Below are 17,618 nucleotides of genomic sequence, written 5' to 3' on the forward strand. Positions count from 1 at the left end.
ACAGAAAGTTCACCTGAGAATCTCCAGTTTACAGTGTGAACTGTTCAGTCCTGCAGAGAGCCACTTCACACCTGAATCCTGCAGATCATTGTTAGACAGGTCGATTTCTCTCAGGCGGTTGTTTGTGAGTTGAAGAGCTGCACCCAAAATTTCACATGTCTGCTCTCCAAGATTACACAATGGCAGTCTGCAATGACAAAGATTTTACATTCAGTGAGGAATCTTTGAATGCATTAAGACCAAAATGCATTTAGATCATGATGCCTGAAAAACTAAAGTTATGTGGGTTTTTAAAGAAGATGAAATGAGTGTAGTTTGCTGTGCAATTATTGGATTCCTGCTGTACATTGTGTTGATCTTAAAAACATTTTCATAATACTGGTTAGAGTCAATAATCTTTTTTACCAACACAATCAAAGGAGTAGGGGTTAGTGGTTAGTAACAATCAGAGGTAGGGGTTTAGGGGTTAGTTAGAGTCAATCTTTTTTAATGGCTTATTCAGAGGGGTAGGGGTTATTAACTTAATCAGAGGGGTAGGGGTTAGGGGTTAGTAACTTAATCAGAGGGTTAGGGGTTAGTAACGTAATCAGAGGGGTAGGGGTTAGTAACTTAATCAGAGGGGTAGGGGTTAGGGGTTAGTAAAAATCAGAGGGGTAGGGGTTAGGGGTTAGTAAAAATCAGAGGGGTAGGGGTTAGGGGGTTAGGGGTTAATAACTTAATCAGAGGGGTAGGGGTTAGGGGTTAGTAAAAATCAGAGGGGTAGGGGTTAGGGGGTTAGGGGTTAGTAACTTAATCAGAGGGTTAGGGGTTAGTAACTTAATCAGAGGGTTAGGGGTTAGTAAAAATCAGAGGGGTAGGGGTTAGGGGTTAGTAACTTAATCAGAGGGGTAGGGGTTAGGGGTTAGTAAAAATCAGAGGGGTAGGGGTTAGGGGGTTAGGGGTTAGTAACTTAATCAGAGGGGTAGGGGTTAGTAACAATCAGAGGAGTAGGGGTTAGGGGTTAGTAACAATCAGATGGGTAGGGGTTAGGGGGTTAGGGGTTAGTAACTTAATCAGAGGGGTAGGGGTTAGTAACTTAATCAGAGGGGTAGGGGTTTAGGGGTTAGTAACTTAATCAGAGGGTTAGGGGTTAGTAACTTAATCAGAGGGTTAGGGGTTAGTAACGTAATCAGAGGGGTAGGGGTTAGGGGTTAGTAAAAATCAGAGGGGTAGGGGTTAGGGGGTTAGGGGTTAGTAACTTAATCAGAGGGTTAGGGGTTAGTAACTTAATCAGAGGGGTAGGGGTTAGTAACTTAATCAGAGGGGTAGGGGTTAGGGGTTAGTAACAATCAGAGGGGTAGGGGTTAGGGGTTACTAAAAATCAGAGGGGTAGGGGTTAGGGGGTTAGGGGTTAGTAACTTAATCAGAGGGGTAGGGGTTAGGGGTTAGTAACAATCAGAGGGGTAGGGGTTAGGGGTTTAGGTTAGTAACTTAATCAGAGGGCAGAACAAAGGGGCTGCAGCATCGGCCCTGTTCTTGTCTTCTCCAGTTTAGTGTCTCACCTGAGAATCTCCAGTTTACAGTGTGAACTCTTCAGTGCAGCAGAGAGCTGCTTCACTCCTGAATCCTGAAAGTCACAATTTCTGAGGTGCAGTTCTCTCAGGAAGGACTTGGCTGATGTCAGAACAGAGGAGAGACTTTTACTGCGGTCTGTTGTGAGGTTACAGCCTGTAAGACTGCAAAGACACAGAAAATAAAGCCCAGTGTTAAAACAGCATGAAATCAAGGCTCACAGAAATAACAAACAACATTCTGTTAACAATAATTATTCATTAATTGCTATTTTTACATGAATTAACATATCTGGAGACTAAACAATACAGTGATAAAAATAAATTATGAAAAAGCTGTCAGAATCTGGTGAAAGTAAAATGTGTCAGAGCAGCTGTAGCACATTAATTCATGAAGGAGGGGAGGTGCTTCTCACTTGAACACAAGAAAAAGATCCAAAAGCCCCGATCACCTAAATACATCACTTCATAAAGATAACTGTTTTACTGTGAATACGTCACTTCACAAAGATATAACTGTTTTACTGTGAATATGTCACTTCATAAAGATAACTGTTTTACTGTGAATACGTCACTTCATAAAGATATAACTGTTTTACTGTGAATACGTCACTTCATAAAGATATAACTGTTTTACTGTGAACACGTCACTTCATGAGGATGTAACTGTTTTACTGTGAACACGTCACTTCACGAAGATATAACTGTTTTACTGTGAACACGTCACTTCATGAGGATGTAACTGTTTTACTGTGAACACGTCACTTCACAAAGATATAACTGTTTTACTGTGAATACGTCACTTCATAAAGATATAACTGTTTTACTGTGAACACGTCACTTCATGAGGATGCAACTGTTTTACTGTGAACACGTCACTTCATAAAGATAACTGTTTTACTGTGAACACGTCACTTCACAAAGATATAACTGTTTTACTGTGAATACGTCACTTCACAAAGATATAACTGTTTTACTGTGTATACGTCACTTCACAAAGATATAACTGTTTTACTGTGTATACGTCACTTCATAAGGATAAAACTGTTTTACTGTGAATACGTCACTTCACAAAGATATAACTGTTTTACTGTGAATATATCACTTCATAAGGATGTAACTGTTTTACTGTGAACATGTCACTTCACAAAGATTTTACTGTGAACACGTCACTTCATAAAGATATAACTGTTTTACTGTGAACACGTCACTTCATAAGGATGTAACTGTTTTACTGTGAACACGTCACTTCACAAAGATATAACTGTTTTACTGTGAACACGTCACTTCACAAAGATATAACTGTTTTACTGTGAATACGTCACTTCACAAAGATATAACTGTTTTACTGTGTATACGTCACTTCACAAAGATAACTGTTTTACTGTGAATACGTCACTTCACAAAGATAACTGTTTTACTGTGAATACATCACTTCATAAGGATAAAACTGTTTTACTGTGAATACGTCACTTCACAAAGATATAACTGTTTTACTGTGAATACGTCACTTCACAAAGGTATAACTGTTTTACTGTGAATACATCACTTCAGGATATAAGGCGTGGAGGAGGACGCACAGACTTCCTCGACAAGGACGAACATTTAATTGAAACATACACAATGGCACTCACACGTATTACAAACAAGGAACATGAAACTGTTAACAAAAAATGGACACGATAAATGGGAAAACGTATAACAACACTAATATTTAACATTAATATGCTACATTAACAATGACCAACGATACTGCACACACTAACAAGGGTTTAAATACACAGACAAAACAAGGTGCAGGTGTGTGCAGGCGTGGCCACAAACATCCTCCCAAGTCACATGGCGGGCCAAACCCCGTGAATTGTGGGAGGCGAACGTTCCGTGACAAAATACATGTGCTCACCTGAGCCTCCCCAGTCTACAGTCTCACCTGAGCATCTCCAGTCTACAGTTTGAACTCTTCAGCCCATCAGAAAGCAGCTTCACTCCTTCATCTTCCAGGGTGCTGATATTGATACTCAGTTCTCTCAGGGGGGAGTTTGATGATGCCAAAGTGGAACATACAGCTTTACACAAATCTGTGTCCAGACTACAGTTACCTAGTCTGCAAATACAGAGGAAACAAAGCACATTTAAAACAGAGTGAGCCATCAAACTGCACAGAAATGGTTTGAACAGCTTGAGAAAGAAAACAAGAAAACAAGCAAGTCAGTCTAACCAAACTAGTGGCAGATACTGAATAAAAAGACTTGCAGTTAATGAACATTTACAACATTAATATCTAATACCTGTTATTACCTGCTATTCACTTTATGTTATATAAATACAATCAGTATAAGACAGCTACAGAGAACTAGAACTAGACAGAACTAATCAATGTCTGAGAGAGTCTGGAGCAGGTGTGTTAGAGACTCAGGATTTACAATAATTAGAGCTGTAATATTAATTAATAAATCAACAAACCTTCGTTAAGTCATTAAAGTATTACTACACAACACAAGATTAGAACAGCGATGTGACTCCTTACAAGGAATTAAAAATGAAGTAACAGCTAAAATTATGAGATAACTAAGATATAGGGACAGAATTTAGTGATCAGATCACATTCAGATTTCACTCTACCACATGAAATGCAAGTCATAAACAACCAAGACACACTGTAATCTGATCATTGAAACCACAGTCGGAGGTGGTCAGAGATGGATGTTGATCGCATTTGATACAAGTGAAAGTCTCTGTATCTGCGTACAACTACACAAGTGGAAACCCGTCTGCTGGCTGACTGCAGAAATTACAGCTGCTGCCAGTCAAAGCTTCTCCTGCACTGAGGCAGACGGGACTGAATCACTTAACTGACAATTCACCAAGTAGTAAATTATCTAGCCTAGCTAATGGTGAACATTAATCACAACATCCTGTTTCAGTTAGTGGTAACATCAGCAGCTAGTTAGGTCATTCTCATAAGTCCATTTATGTGGTTTAGTAGTATTAACACAAAAGTCAGCTGGTTAATTGTTTTTTTTTAAATATACATGCTTTTTCATGAACGTTTCTTGCTTGGTAAACACTTCTACCCATCACAGGGCTGATCCTCTCAGGGGTCTGATCTGTCTGTAGGGCTACAGCTGGACACCTCGTTGCCAGTTGTAGACGGTTTCTGCCCATATCTGAGAGTGTATAATACACTGGTAATAGTCTGCAAGGAATCTTGTTTACCAAGTTCGGTTTATTCGTCACATACATAGTCATGCACAGTATAACGTGCAGTGAAATGGTGGAGAGTGCTCTGTCCAAACTGAGGAAGAGAAACAGGTGCATAGAGGAAAAAAAATAAAATAAAAAAAATAAAAATAAATTATATATATATATATATATATATATATATATATATATAAATATATATATATATATTTATATATATAAATATAAATATAAATATATATGCAGATAAATATATATATTCTATGTATGTACAAAAATATATTAACAATGTATGTATAATATATGTATATTATGATTATATGCACAATGTACAATGTATATGGTTGGGTATATATGTACACAATCTACAGAATGTACAGATCCATTTTGTATAATACCATATCTACAGTTGTTGTGTAACAGGGTAATTGAGTATAAATCTAAATCTATATATACAGATGTACAGATATACAGTCATGTTACATGGTGGTGGTGGTGGTCCCCACAGTTTATCAGTTTCCCTGATTCAGGGCCCGAATGGCCTGTGGGAAGAAGCTTCTCTTCAGACTCTCTGTCTTGGTCTTCAGGGAGCGGAAGCACCTCCCTGACCTCAACAGAGAGAAGAGTCTATTGTTGGGATGGGTGGGGTCCTTCACAATTTTCCTGGCCTTGGTCTGGCAACGCTTGTAGTAGATGGTCTGCAGGTCAGGAAGTTCCGTGTGAGTGATGCGCTCTGCTGAACGCACTACCCTTTGGAGTGCTTGTCTGTCCTGCTTGGTGCTATTCCCAAACCAGACTGTGATGTTCCCCGTGAGGATGCTCTCGATAGTGCAGGTGTAGAAGTTCCGCAGTACCTTGGAGGGCAGTCTGAAGTCCCTTAGGCGGTAAAGACGCTGACGAGCCTTCTTTGCCAGGGAGTTGGTATGGCGGGACCAGGACAGGTCCTGCGAGATGTGAACACCAAGGTACCTGAAACTATCTACTCTCTCCACCATGGTTCCACTGATCCTCACAGGTTGGTAGTGCCGCTCCTGCTTCTTGCTGCAATCCACGATCAGCTCCTTTGTCTTACTAACGTTTAGGAGGAGATTATTTTCCTGGCACCAGTTTTCCAGGTGTTTAATCTCCTCCAGGTAGGCCCTCTCGTCGTTGTCCGAGATCAGACCCACGACAACGGTGTCGTCAGCAAACTTGACAATGATGTTAGAGCTGGAAGTGGCTGTGCAGTCGTAGGTGTACAGTGAGTAGAGCAGGGGGCTTAGGACAACCCTGAGGAGCTCCAGTGCTGAGGATGAGGGTGGATGAGGCGCAGTTGCCCACCCGTACTGATTGTGGTCTGTCTGTTAGGAAGTTGGAGATCCAGTCGCACAGGGATGTATGCAGTCCTAGATCTCCCAACTTAGTAGTGAGTAGGGAGGGAATGATAGTGTTAAATGCTGAACTGTAGTCGACAAATAGCATTTTAACATAATTTCCCCTCCCTTCGTCCAGGTGAGTCAGTGTAGTGTGGAGCAGATGTGCAATCGCATCGTCAGTGGAGCGGTTGTGGTGGTATGCAAACTGCAGTGGGTCCATGGAGGCTGGCAGTGAAGATGTGATGAAGTCTCTGACTAGCTTTTCAAAGCACTTCATCACGACTGATGTGAGGGCGACAGGGCGGTAGTCATTGAGGTCGGAGGGTCGAGGTTTCTTCGGTACGGGGACGATGGTGGACCGCTTGAAGCTGGACGGGACAATACCGAGCGTCAGGGAGAGATTGAAGATGTCGGTGAATACCGGGGCTAGCTGATCTGCGCAGGCTTTGAGGACCCTCCCGCAGATACCGTCTGGTCCCATCGCCTTCCTGGTATTCACCCTTTTAAACACTCTCCTCACGTCACTCGCCGTGATGATGAGAGGGCGCTGTTCTATGGTGGGCCCCGCGCATGTGCCATTGGCTGCGCCGATAGTACCATTAGCACTAGCGCCGTTAGCATTGGCGCTGTTAGCATTGGCGCTGTTAGCATTGGCGCCGTTAGCATTAGCGCTGCTAGATGTAGCCTCGAAGCGAGCAAAGAATGTATTCAGCTCGTTCGCCAGAGACTCAGCCGCACTCTTCAGTCCGGGGGGTGGGCTCCTGCAGTCCGTGATGGTCCGTAGTCCCTGCCACAGGGATCTAGAGCCACTCTGCTGGAACTGTGTCTCTAGTTTCTTCCTGTAGCGCCGCTTCGCCTCCCTCACCGCCCTGTGCACTCCGTATGCTGCAGACTTGTACTCGTCCATGTTCCCGCTGATGATCCCCGCATTGTAGGCAGCAGTGCGAGAGTTCAGAGCCTCGCGGATGGTTCTGTCCACCCAGGGCTTCTGGTTGGAAAACTTCTTGATGGTGATTCTTGGGATCGTGTCGTCCACCAGTTTCCCAATAAATCCTACTACTGCCTCCGTAAACTCGCTGACATCATCAGTGCTGCGCCGGAACATGTCCCAGTCCGCGTCATCCAGAGCGTCCTGCAGAGCGGCCACCGATTGGTCTGTCCAGCGCGCGACCTCCCTCTGAACCGGAGCTTCCCGTTTCAGCCGTTGTTTATATTTTGGTAGGAGGAAGATGGCGGCGTGGTCCGACTTACCAAATGGTGGATGAGCTAGTGCCTTGTAGCTGTCCTTGTATGGGGTGTAGCAGTGGTCTAGTGTCCTGTTTCCCCTGGTGGGGAAGGTTACGTGCTGGTAAAGGTTGTGCACCGCACGCTTGAGGTTAGCGCTGTTGAAATCCCCAACCACAATAAGTGCAGCGTCCCGGTGCTGTGCCTGAAACTGTGTGAGAGCCTCATGAAGTTCCCACAGTGCAGTGTCCATGTTAGCCTGAGGTGGGATGTACACGGTGTTGATGATGACCGAAGTGAACTCCCGAGGAAGGTAGAAAGGACGAAACTTGAGGGCAAGCAGCTCCAGGTTGGGTGAGCAGGAGCGAGCGAGAGTAACAACATTGGCATTGTTGTACCATCTGTTGTTTACCATCACACACACTCCACCGCCTCTCCACTTCCCCGAATCTGCCGTCCTGTCCATGCGGTGAACCGAGAAGAACTCGGCCAGCTGGATAGCGTGGTTTGGTACCGCTGGGTTCAGCCACGACTCGGTGAAGCAGAGGAGATTGCAGTCCCGAATGTCCCTCTGGAACTTTATCCTGGCCCGGAGGTCGTCTAGCTTCTTGTTATCCAGAGACTGGACGTTGGCTAGCAGGATGCTAGGTAAGGGAGCTCGGTGTGCCCGAGCCCTCAGCCTGTTCCTGACACCGGCTCGCTCCCTCGAGGCCTTTTCCCCGCGCCGCGTCTTCTGTTTTCCCTCAGGATCTCCGTCGGCCATCTTGGGTCCGGGGTTACAGACGGCTTGAGGTGAGTGCTATGTAGATTAAGAGAAATAAGGGCGTCTCTGCTGTACGAGATACGTGCCGTGGTGTGTAGAGAAGGGCTGCGGAGAAGTCGGGGGTAGCGGGAAGAGCGAAAAAAGTGCCAGGTGTGGACGGAGCAGTCGTGACGGCAGCCGACCTCACCGGCGCCATGTAGGTTTCAGGAAGCAAAACAGAAACGATGTGTGGATTGGTGTGCTTTTAAAATGTTAAAAAAAAGATCGAAGCACATCTGATCACTCTGAGGACACATTTTAGTGAAAAGTGTAAACAGAATCCAGCCAAAGTGAATTCTGGTACAATCAGGAAATGAAACACTTTAATTTAAGGTGTAAACAGGCTATTTGCTTGCACATCTGATGAAGGACCTCTGACCTAAATCTGGTTTCTCTGGAAACCTTGTGAACTCCCTTTCCATGTCTATGACCTCTATATCTTTAACTACAATACACTGTCATCCACGTACGTACACAGGGTAAGGCAGGTATTGTAGAAAGAGCAGAGAAAGAACTTCCTGTGTTTAACTTTTGTAGTTGTAGATTACAGTGGGTGTAATTAGCTTCATTAAAGACTCCAATTAATATTAATAGTAAAATGGCTAAAGTTGGGTGTGATAAACTGAAGTCAGTAACAGTCAGTAATCCTAGCAAAGTGAACTCTAACTGAATCATAACCCTGACTATACATTCACAGTCACATACCCCCATTAACACTCATTAGGACTAGTTTTAATTCACAGCCACATACCTCCCATTAACACTCATTAGGACTAGTTTTAATTCACAGTCACACACCTCCCATTAACACTCATTAAGACTAGTTTTAATTCACAGCCACATACCCCCATTAACACTCATTAGGACTAGTTTTAATTCACAGCCACACACCTCCCACTAACACTCATTAAGACTAGTTTTAATTCACAGCCACATACCCCATTAACACTCATTAGGTCTAGTTTTAATTCAGTCACACACCTCCCATTAACACTCATTAAGACTAGTTTTAATTCAGTCACACATCTCCCATTAACACTCATTAAGACTAGTTTTAATTCATAGCCACATACCTTCCATTAACACTCATTAGGACTAGGAGTGGACAAAAAGATGTTAAGGTCAATGTTTTATGTAAATTCTGTTTTGAAACAAAAATTAAGTGGTATTTTCATATTGAACTATATGAAATATTTTTGCTGGTTCTACACCACCTAGTGGTGTGTTGTGGTGTGTGTGAGTTGAGGGAATACTGGACAATATGGAGGGACCAAATAAATGATCCAGTGTATCAGCTCTAAAGCTGTGTGGCATCTTCCTTGTGAGGGTGAATGAAGCATTTAGCCATCAGTACTCAATTACTAATATAAATTATTGAATAAATAATAGTTAAACACTCACAGAGCCTTCCTGCAGTTTGCAGCAGCTGGGATCAGCCTCCTGTAACCCTCCTGTGATGTGTTGTATTTCTCCAAGTCCAACTCCTCCAGCACCTCCTCTGAGGTCAGAAGCATGCAGGCTAATACTGAACACTGTCCAGGAGAGAGCTTCTGTCCTGAGTGTTTCTCTGATCGTAGATACTCCTGAATCTCTCTGGCGAGAGACTGGTCCTTCATTTCAGACAGACAGAGGAACAGGTTGATGGATCTCTCAGTGGGGAGGTGCCCTTTTTGTATTTTGCCTTTGATGTACTGGACTGTGTATGTGATGCTCTCTGGGCTGCTGTGTGTGTGGGTCAGTAGGCCTTGTACGAGACTCTGATTGGACTCCAGTGAGATGCCCAGCAAGAAACGAAGGAAAAGGTCCAGGTATCCATTCTGACTCTCTAAGGCTTTACACACTGCTGCCTTCAGTAGGTCATGGAGAGGAATATTCTCAGACTCCATGTTATTGTTTATTACTCTTTTATTACCTGTTATTATTACATCAGACTCATTAGAATCATCAGAAACATCAGACTGATTAGAATCATCAGAATAATCAAAATCATCAGAATTATGGTAATAAAAAATCGACTGAGTTCCAGGAAGAGATCTGCTCCTTCCATGCAGAAAGATCTTCAGTACCTCCATGTTCTTTTCCACATAGCAGTGAAACACATAGAGAGCAGCCAGGAACTCCTGAAAGCTCAGATGTACAAAGCAGTAGATCTTCCTCTGGTACAGCACAGATTCCTCCCTAAAGATCTCAGTGCAGATCCCAGAGTACACAGAGGCCTCAGTGACATCAATGCCACACTCTCTCAGGTCTTCTTCATAGAACATCACGTTTCCCTTCATCAGCTGTTTGAAAGCCAGTTCAGCCAGTTTCAGAATCATGGAACTGTTGGATTCCAGATGTTTCTTTTGATCTCTTTCCTTTTCCCCCTCATACTTCTCATTCTTCATGTTGATCTGAGTGTGTAGGAACTGTATGTACATCTCAGTCAGAGTTTTAGGGATTTCTGTATCAGTTTGTTTTAGTATTTCCTGAAGCACAGTGGCTGAGATCCAACAGAAGACTGGTATGTGACACATGATGTGGAGGCTCTTTGCTGTCTTTATGTGTGAGATGATTTTCTCAGCTTGGTCTTGGTCACTGACTCTCTTCCTGAAGTACTCCTCCTTCTGTGGGTCCGTGAATCCCTGAATTTCTGTCACACGGTTGATGTACTGAGGAAGGATTTGATTGGCTGCTGCTGGTCGGGAGGTTATCCAGATGAGAGCAGAGGGAAGCAGCTCTCCTTTGATGAGGTTTGACATCAGCACACCCACTGATGATGTCATGCTTATGTCAGACACTTTATGACACTGGGAAAGGTTCAGTTGAATTCTGCTTTCATCCAGGCCATCAAAGATGAACACAACTTTGCGCACATCATATATCTTTGGGTCCAGGTCTTTTATCTCAGGGTGGAAGTCACACAGGAGTCTATGCAGACTGTACTGGTCATCTTTAACCAGGTTCAGCTCCCGGAATGGAAGCACAAACATGAAATCTACATCCTGATTGGCTTTTCCCTCGGCCCAGTCCAGAATGAACTTCTGCACTGAGACAGTTTTCCCAATGCCTGCAATGCCTTTGGTCAGAACAGTTCTGAGCTTTGGCACTTCTGGGCCTTTATCTTCTTTTGGTTCTGTGTGTCTGACACCTTCAGCCATCACAGCTCTGATCTTCTCTTCCTTCATGTCTCCTTCAGGACCTTGTACAGGTTTAAAGATGTCTGAGCAGTAGATTGGAGTGTCTTGTACCAGCTGTTTCCTGAGTGTTTTCTCCATCTGTAAAACCTCATGTTCTTCATTCACTCCTTCACTCTCTCCCTCTATGATGTAGAGTTGTGTGTAAACCCTGTTCAGGAGGGTTTTATTCTCTTGTGATTTGATTCCCTCAAATAAACTCTCATACTTGTTCTTCATGCTGGTTTTGTGTGTGTGTAAGTCTCTGTGTAGGACATTATCCACTGGTGTGCGAGAGTCCTGCTGTATGGACTCTTCCTTGTCTTTGTGTGGATGTAGAACAGGATGAGTTCTTCTGTAGACACATACAGCCAAAATGTCAGTAATGAAACTACTGTATAATAAAGTACTAATGAAAACATTAACAGACTTGTGTGCTGAAATAAATGAACTTGGATAGTGATGGAGAACTGGGCATTAATGAGGAACAGACTGATACACAGCAGAGTGGGAGACACACCGTGAGATTTACACTGTACAGTAACACTCAGGAGTCAGAGGTGGGTGGGGCTAGAGGTGGGCGGGGCTATAGGTTAGTAGGATGTAACTGACATTATAAGGACGATTCCTAATAACAGGAAAAACGGGTCATAATACACACGGCGTCATATGACAAAAACAAACACTGTTAGAACAAGCAAAACAAGAAGAAACAGTCAGAAATGATGGAACAATGTTAACAATCACTAGAGAACATTAGCAAGAGTCTGAAATGTACAGATAGATAGATAGATAGATAGATAGATAGATAGATAGATAGATAGATAGATAGATAGATGATAGCTAGGAGAGTAACAATACTATACATATGCAAACATGCAAATTAATGATACTATACACACAATCAGTAATGAAACTCTATATATACAGACATGTAATGAGACCACACACACACACACACACACACACACACACACACACACACATCAGAGATGAGTCACTATACAGATACCTACATGACGTCAATGAGGAGACTATATATACACACATACAGATATGAGGTCAGTTTACTAATTACCTCAAAAATTCTTTAGAGGGACATATTTAAGGGCAAAAGTAAAAGTGAGCATGTCACTAGAAACCCCAAAACTATTGCTAAACAGCATTCACAGAATGCTGTGAATGACAGAATCTGTTAGCACTACATCTACAGCACTGTCTCACCTGAGGTCAGTCAGAGTCTAGTAGCTCTACATCTACAGCACTGTCTCACCTGGGGTCAGTCAGAGTCTAATAGCACTACATCTACAGCACTGTCTCACCTGAGGTCAGTCAGACTCTAGTAGCACTACATCTACAGCACTCTCTCACCTGGGGTCAGTCAGAGTCTAATAGCACTACATCTACAGCACAGTCTCACCTGAGGTCAGTCAGAATCTAGTAGCACTACATCTACAGCACTGTCTCACCTGGGGTCAGTCAGAGTCTAGCAGCACTACATCTACAGCACTCTCACCTGGGGTCACTCAGAGTCTAGGAGCACTACATCTACTGCACTGTCTCACCTGGGGTCAGTCAGAGTCTAGCAGCACTACATCTACTGCACTGTCTCACCTGGGGTCAGTCAGAATCTAGTAGCACTACATCTACTGCACTGTCTCACCTGGGGTCAGTCAGAGTCTAGCAGCACTACATCTACTGCACTGTCTCACCTGGGGTCAGTCAGAATCTAGTAGCACTACATCTACTGCACTGTCTCACCTGGGGTCACTCAGAGTCTAGCAGCACTACATCTACAGCACTCTCACCTGGGGTCAGTCAGTCTAGTAGCGCTACATCTACTGCACTGTCTCACCTGGGGTCAGTCAGAGTCTAGCAGCACTACATCTACTGCACTGTCTCACCTGGGGTCAGTCAGAATCTAGTAGCACTATATATGCGTATGAGATTAATGCTATTTGGCAGGTTTGCAGGAACAATCAACCTGGTGAAATACCAAACCTCTTGATAGCTTAACAGATGCACTGCTGGTTTCTGAGAGTAGTTCAGGATAACAGTGCATGTTATGCTCCCTGCATGTGAGTTTAACTCATTTTACACACATACAAGGAACATTAAAACACATCCAGGCCTCCTGGTTGGTTGTATACAGTGTTAGACTTTTCACACTGCTTCAAGCTCTTCCAGAAAAAATTAGAATATATAATTTTATATTTATGGACTGATCAAGTAATGTGTATGTCACGGGATGTTTCTTGACTGCACGCACCTGCACGGGTTACCCTCATGTGTCTATTTAAACCTCTGCTAGTGTGTATTGTGTTGGTCATTGTTTGCTGAAGTCTGTTTAAACGTGTGTATATCCATTGTTCAATGTTGTGTAACCCGTGTCTAGTTAAATGTACCGTTATGTCTGTCGCTAATGTTGTGTGAGTACCACCATTGTTGTTCGTGTTTTATGTTAATAAATGTTTCACTCTGTCGAGGGAGTCTGTGCGTCCTGCTCCACGCCCATCAGCACTCGGGCCAGCAGCAACGTTACAGTATGATTTAGTATTAGAATTTGATCAGAAAATACATCCATTTTTATCCTCTCTTAGGAAAGTAGTCCAGGGACAGACAGCCCAGAGAAGCCAGTCTGCGTTATGCTATTGTAACGATCCGAATGTCGCAGGACACACAGACTCCGCCGACGTAGACAGACATTTATTGATAAAGACGGAAGACAACGGCACTCACATTTAACGTACTCGATAAACACGAACATAGTGAAAATGGACATGAACACGTTTAACGTTAACGCGGTGAACAAGTACTTAAACAACACGACCATGAACAATGACTGATAATCCCGCACACACCAGCCTGGGTTTAAATACACAGACATAACGAGACTAAAGCAGGTGCAGGTGTGCGCAGGCGCGGTTACAAACACGATAAACAAACAAGACCCTCCCACTGCACACGTGACCAAACCACGTGACCTGCGGGAGGAGCGCGTTCCCTGACAGCTATCAAGGCGGCGCGGTAGCACGCAGCGCCACTCCGGGTCCGATAATGGTGCTATTGTGCTACTTTTTTCCAGCAACTTAAACCACACATACATAGAAACAACCAACCTCCTTATCCTGCTACACTTAAGACATAATGTACAAACCTACCTGGACGACGGCGTGCTTCAGACGCTCTGTGAGCTCGGGTTGCTATGCGTACCAGGCCTGCAGACCACGGCGTCGCCTGAGTCCGGATACCGAAGGGGAGACACCGCAAGCGGTGTGCAAGGAAGCAGAAGCGGGGGAAGCGAGCTGGGGTCTGTGCTAGGCTAAAAGCTAATCCTAGCAGACCAGCTCTACCATCTCTATTCCTCTCTAATGTCTGCTCCTTGGATAATAAACTGGACTGCATCAAACTCCAGCAGACTACACAGCGAGAGTTCAGAGACTGCTGTGTTTTCATCTTTACTGAAACGTGGCTCAGCGACAGTATTCCAGACGCCGCCATTCAGATGGAGGGATTAGTCTCAATCCGTGCCGATAGAGACAACGCGCTCTCCGGCAAAACACGCGGCGGAGGAGTATGCATTTATATCAGTGAATCCTGGTGTAAAAACTCTGTGCTTGTCGTTACGTACTGCTCACCGCTGGTGGAGTTTGCTATTGTGAGATGCAGACCTTTTTATTTACCGCGGGAATTCACCGCCGTGTTTATAATCGCGCTGTACATTCCACCCAGCGCGAACACACGAGAGTTTCTGCAGGAGCTGTGTGGAGCGATTAGTGAACTGCAGAACGTTCATCCAGACGGACTGTTTATTGTCGCCGGAGATTTCAACCACACAAATCTGAAGTCAGCACTGCCTAAATTCCATCAACATGTGAACTTTGCAACAAGAGGAGCAAACGCGCTGGATCTCGTTTACACAAACATTTCCGGTGCGTACCGGGCGGAGCCCCGCGCCCACCTCGGATACTCTGATCACGTCTGTAATGTTGATCCCTGCATATAGACCGATCGTCAGACGCTCGAAACCGCTTCTGAAGCAGGTGAGAACCTGGCCAGCAGGAGCCATCTCTGCTCTTCAGGACTGTTTTGAGCAGACGACTTGGATCACGTTCAAGGAGGCTGCTACTGACGGTGGCAATGTTAACCTGGAAGAGTATACAGCATCAGTGACTGGCTACATCAGCAAGTGCATTGATGTTACTGTCTCCAAGACCATCACCACACGCCCCAACCAGAAGCCATGGATGACTGCTGAGGTGCGCATGCTACTGAGGACCCGTGACTCAGCCTTCAGAACAGGTGACAGAGAGGCTCTCAGGAAAACAAGAGCCAAACTCACGTGCGATCAGGGAAGCAAAGCGTGCACACGCACAGAGGATCCATGGACACTTCAAAGACACTGGTGACATACGGCGCATGTGGGAGGGCATTCAGGCCATTACTAACTACAGGAAAACATCACCTGCTGCAAAGTTGTTGCAGCAGAAAAGTCCATCCCTCCGCAAAGTGACCAGGTGCTGTGCCTGACGGCGGCTGATGTGAGGCGTACTCTGTGTGGAGTTAACCCACGGAAAGCTGCTGGACCAGACAACATCCTGGGTCGTGTGCTCAGAGAATGTGCTGACCAGCTTGCAGATGTCCTGACAGACATCTTCAATATCTCTCTGAGCTGCGCCGTGGTCCCAACATGCTTCAAAACCACCACCATCGTCCCCGTGCCCAAGAAGCCCACGGTGTCGTGTCTCAACGACTACCGTCCCATCGCACTCACATCCATCATCATGAAGTGCTTCGAGAGACTCGTCATGAGACACATCAAGACCCAGCTTCCCCCTTCTCTGGACCCCCTGCAGTTCGCGTACCGTTCCAACCGCTCTACAGATGATGCCATCTCTACCACACTTCATCTGGCACTCACACATCTGGATAAAAAGGGCACCTACGTAAGAATGCTGTTCATAGACTTCAGTTCAGCATTCAACACCATTGTTCCTTAGTATCTGATTGGAAAGTTGAGCTTACTGGGCTTGAACACCTCCCTCTGCAACTGGATCCTGGATTTCTTGACTGGTAGACCTCAGTCAGTCCGGATTGGGAGCAGCACTTCCAACACCACCACACTGAGTACTGGTGCTCCCCAGGGCAGCGTACTCAGCCCTCTGCTGTTCACACTGCTGACTGATGACTGTGCAGCGATGCACAGTTCGAATCACATCAAGTTCGCCGATGACACGACCGTGGTGGGTCTCATCAACAAAGACAATGAGTCACCATACAGAGAGGAGGTGCGAGAACTGGTGAGCTGGTGTAAGGTCAACAACCTGTATCTGAATGTTGACAAGACAAAATAAATGGTTGTTGACTTCAGGAGAGCAAGGCGAGATCACTCCCCGCTTGCCATCAACAGCTCCTCAGTGGAGATCGTCAAGAACATCAAGTTCCTTGGTGTTAACATAGCGGAGAACCTCACCTGGATCCTGAACACCAGTTCCATCACCAAGAGAGCCCAGCAACATCTTTACTTCCTTCGGAAGCTGAGGGAAGCCCATCACCCATCCTCACTACCTTCTACAGAGGTACTGTAGAAAGCATCCTGAGCAGCTGCATCATTACCTGGTTTGGGAACTGCACCGTCTTTGACCGCAAGACCAAAAGAATAGTGAGAACAGCTGAGAAGATCATTGGGGTCTCTCTTCCCTCCATCACGAACATCTACATAACACGCTGCATCCGGAAAGCCACCAACATTGTGAAAGACCCCACACACCCCTCACATGAACTGTTTCCAAAATCGGCACTTTTACACATACACACGCATTGTTTTGCATCGGACTAGTGCTGAAGTCAAGCCTCACACAAACTATGCACGCCTGTTGCAGTCTTGCACATTATCCTACTTGCTGCTAGAGTACTGTACCAAACCAGCACTGTACTCTGAACTGTTCTGGCTGCTACCGGTGACTGCTATGTTCAGTGTAGCGTGTCACTGACTCCTATGCACAACTCACTTTACATATTCCCAGTATTGCACTAAATAATTGCACTGTCCGCTCATTTTGTATTTGTCCTGTTCTGTATTTATTATTGTTTGTTTATTTAATGACATTTTTGCACTATATTGGACTGTTTGCACTTGTGTAGCATGTTGTCTGTTGCACTGTTGTTTTGTGTTGCACCATGGTCCTGGAGGAACATTGTCTCATTTTTGTTGTGTACTTGTATATAGCTGAAGTGACAATAAAACCTCTCTGAACTTTGAGATGACATTTAGTGGTGATAGAGGTATTAACAGTAGGAGACATGTAACTCTGGGTAGGTATAAGATATA

At 44.7% G+C, this 17,618-nt stretch overlaps 2 protein-coding genes across 10 annotated transcripts in view; both read right to left on the reverse strand.

Moving 5' to 3' along the window:
• The window catches only part of LOC118240081 (pre-mRNA-processing factor 17-like), a 91,781-nt gene that overhangs the window by 28,988 nt on the left and 45,175 nt on the right, over nt 1–17,618 (reverse strand).
• Nucleotides 1–17,618, reverse strand: part of LOC113569361 (NACHT, LRR and PYD domains-containing protein 12-like) — a 138,145-nt gene that overhangs the window by 2,227 nt on the left and 118,300 nt on the right. For 8 of the 9 annotated variants that reach the window (XM_035526161.1, XM_035526164.1, XM_035526163.1 and 5 more), the window contains 4 exons: nt 9,534–11,642; nt 3,481–3,654; nt 1,542–1,715; nt 14–187 (listed from right to left, as the gene is read on the reverse strand). In XM_035526161.1, coding sequence (XP_035382054.1) covers nt 14–187; nt 1,542–1,715; nt 3,481–3,654; nt 9,534–11,642 — 2,631 coding nt within the window. The remainder of the gene's footprint in view (nt 1–13; nt 188–1,541; nt 1,716–3,480; nt 3,655–9,533; nt 11,643–17,618) is intronic. The other variant, XM_035526165.1, reaches the window with a different exon arrangement.

This window comes from Electrophorus electricus, chromosome 5 (assembly GCF_013358815.1).
Source record: "Electrophorus electricus isolate fEleEle1 chromosome 5, fEleEle1.pri, whole genome shotgun sequence".
In the NCBI taxonomy this organism is placed as follows: Eukaryota; Metazoa; Chordata; class Actinopteri; order Gymnotiformes; family Gymnotidae; genus Electrophorus; species Electrophorus electricus.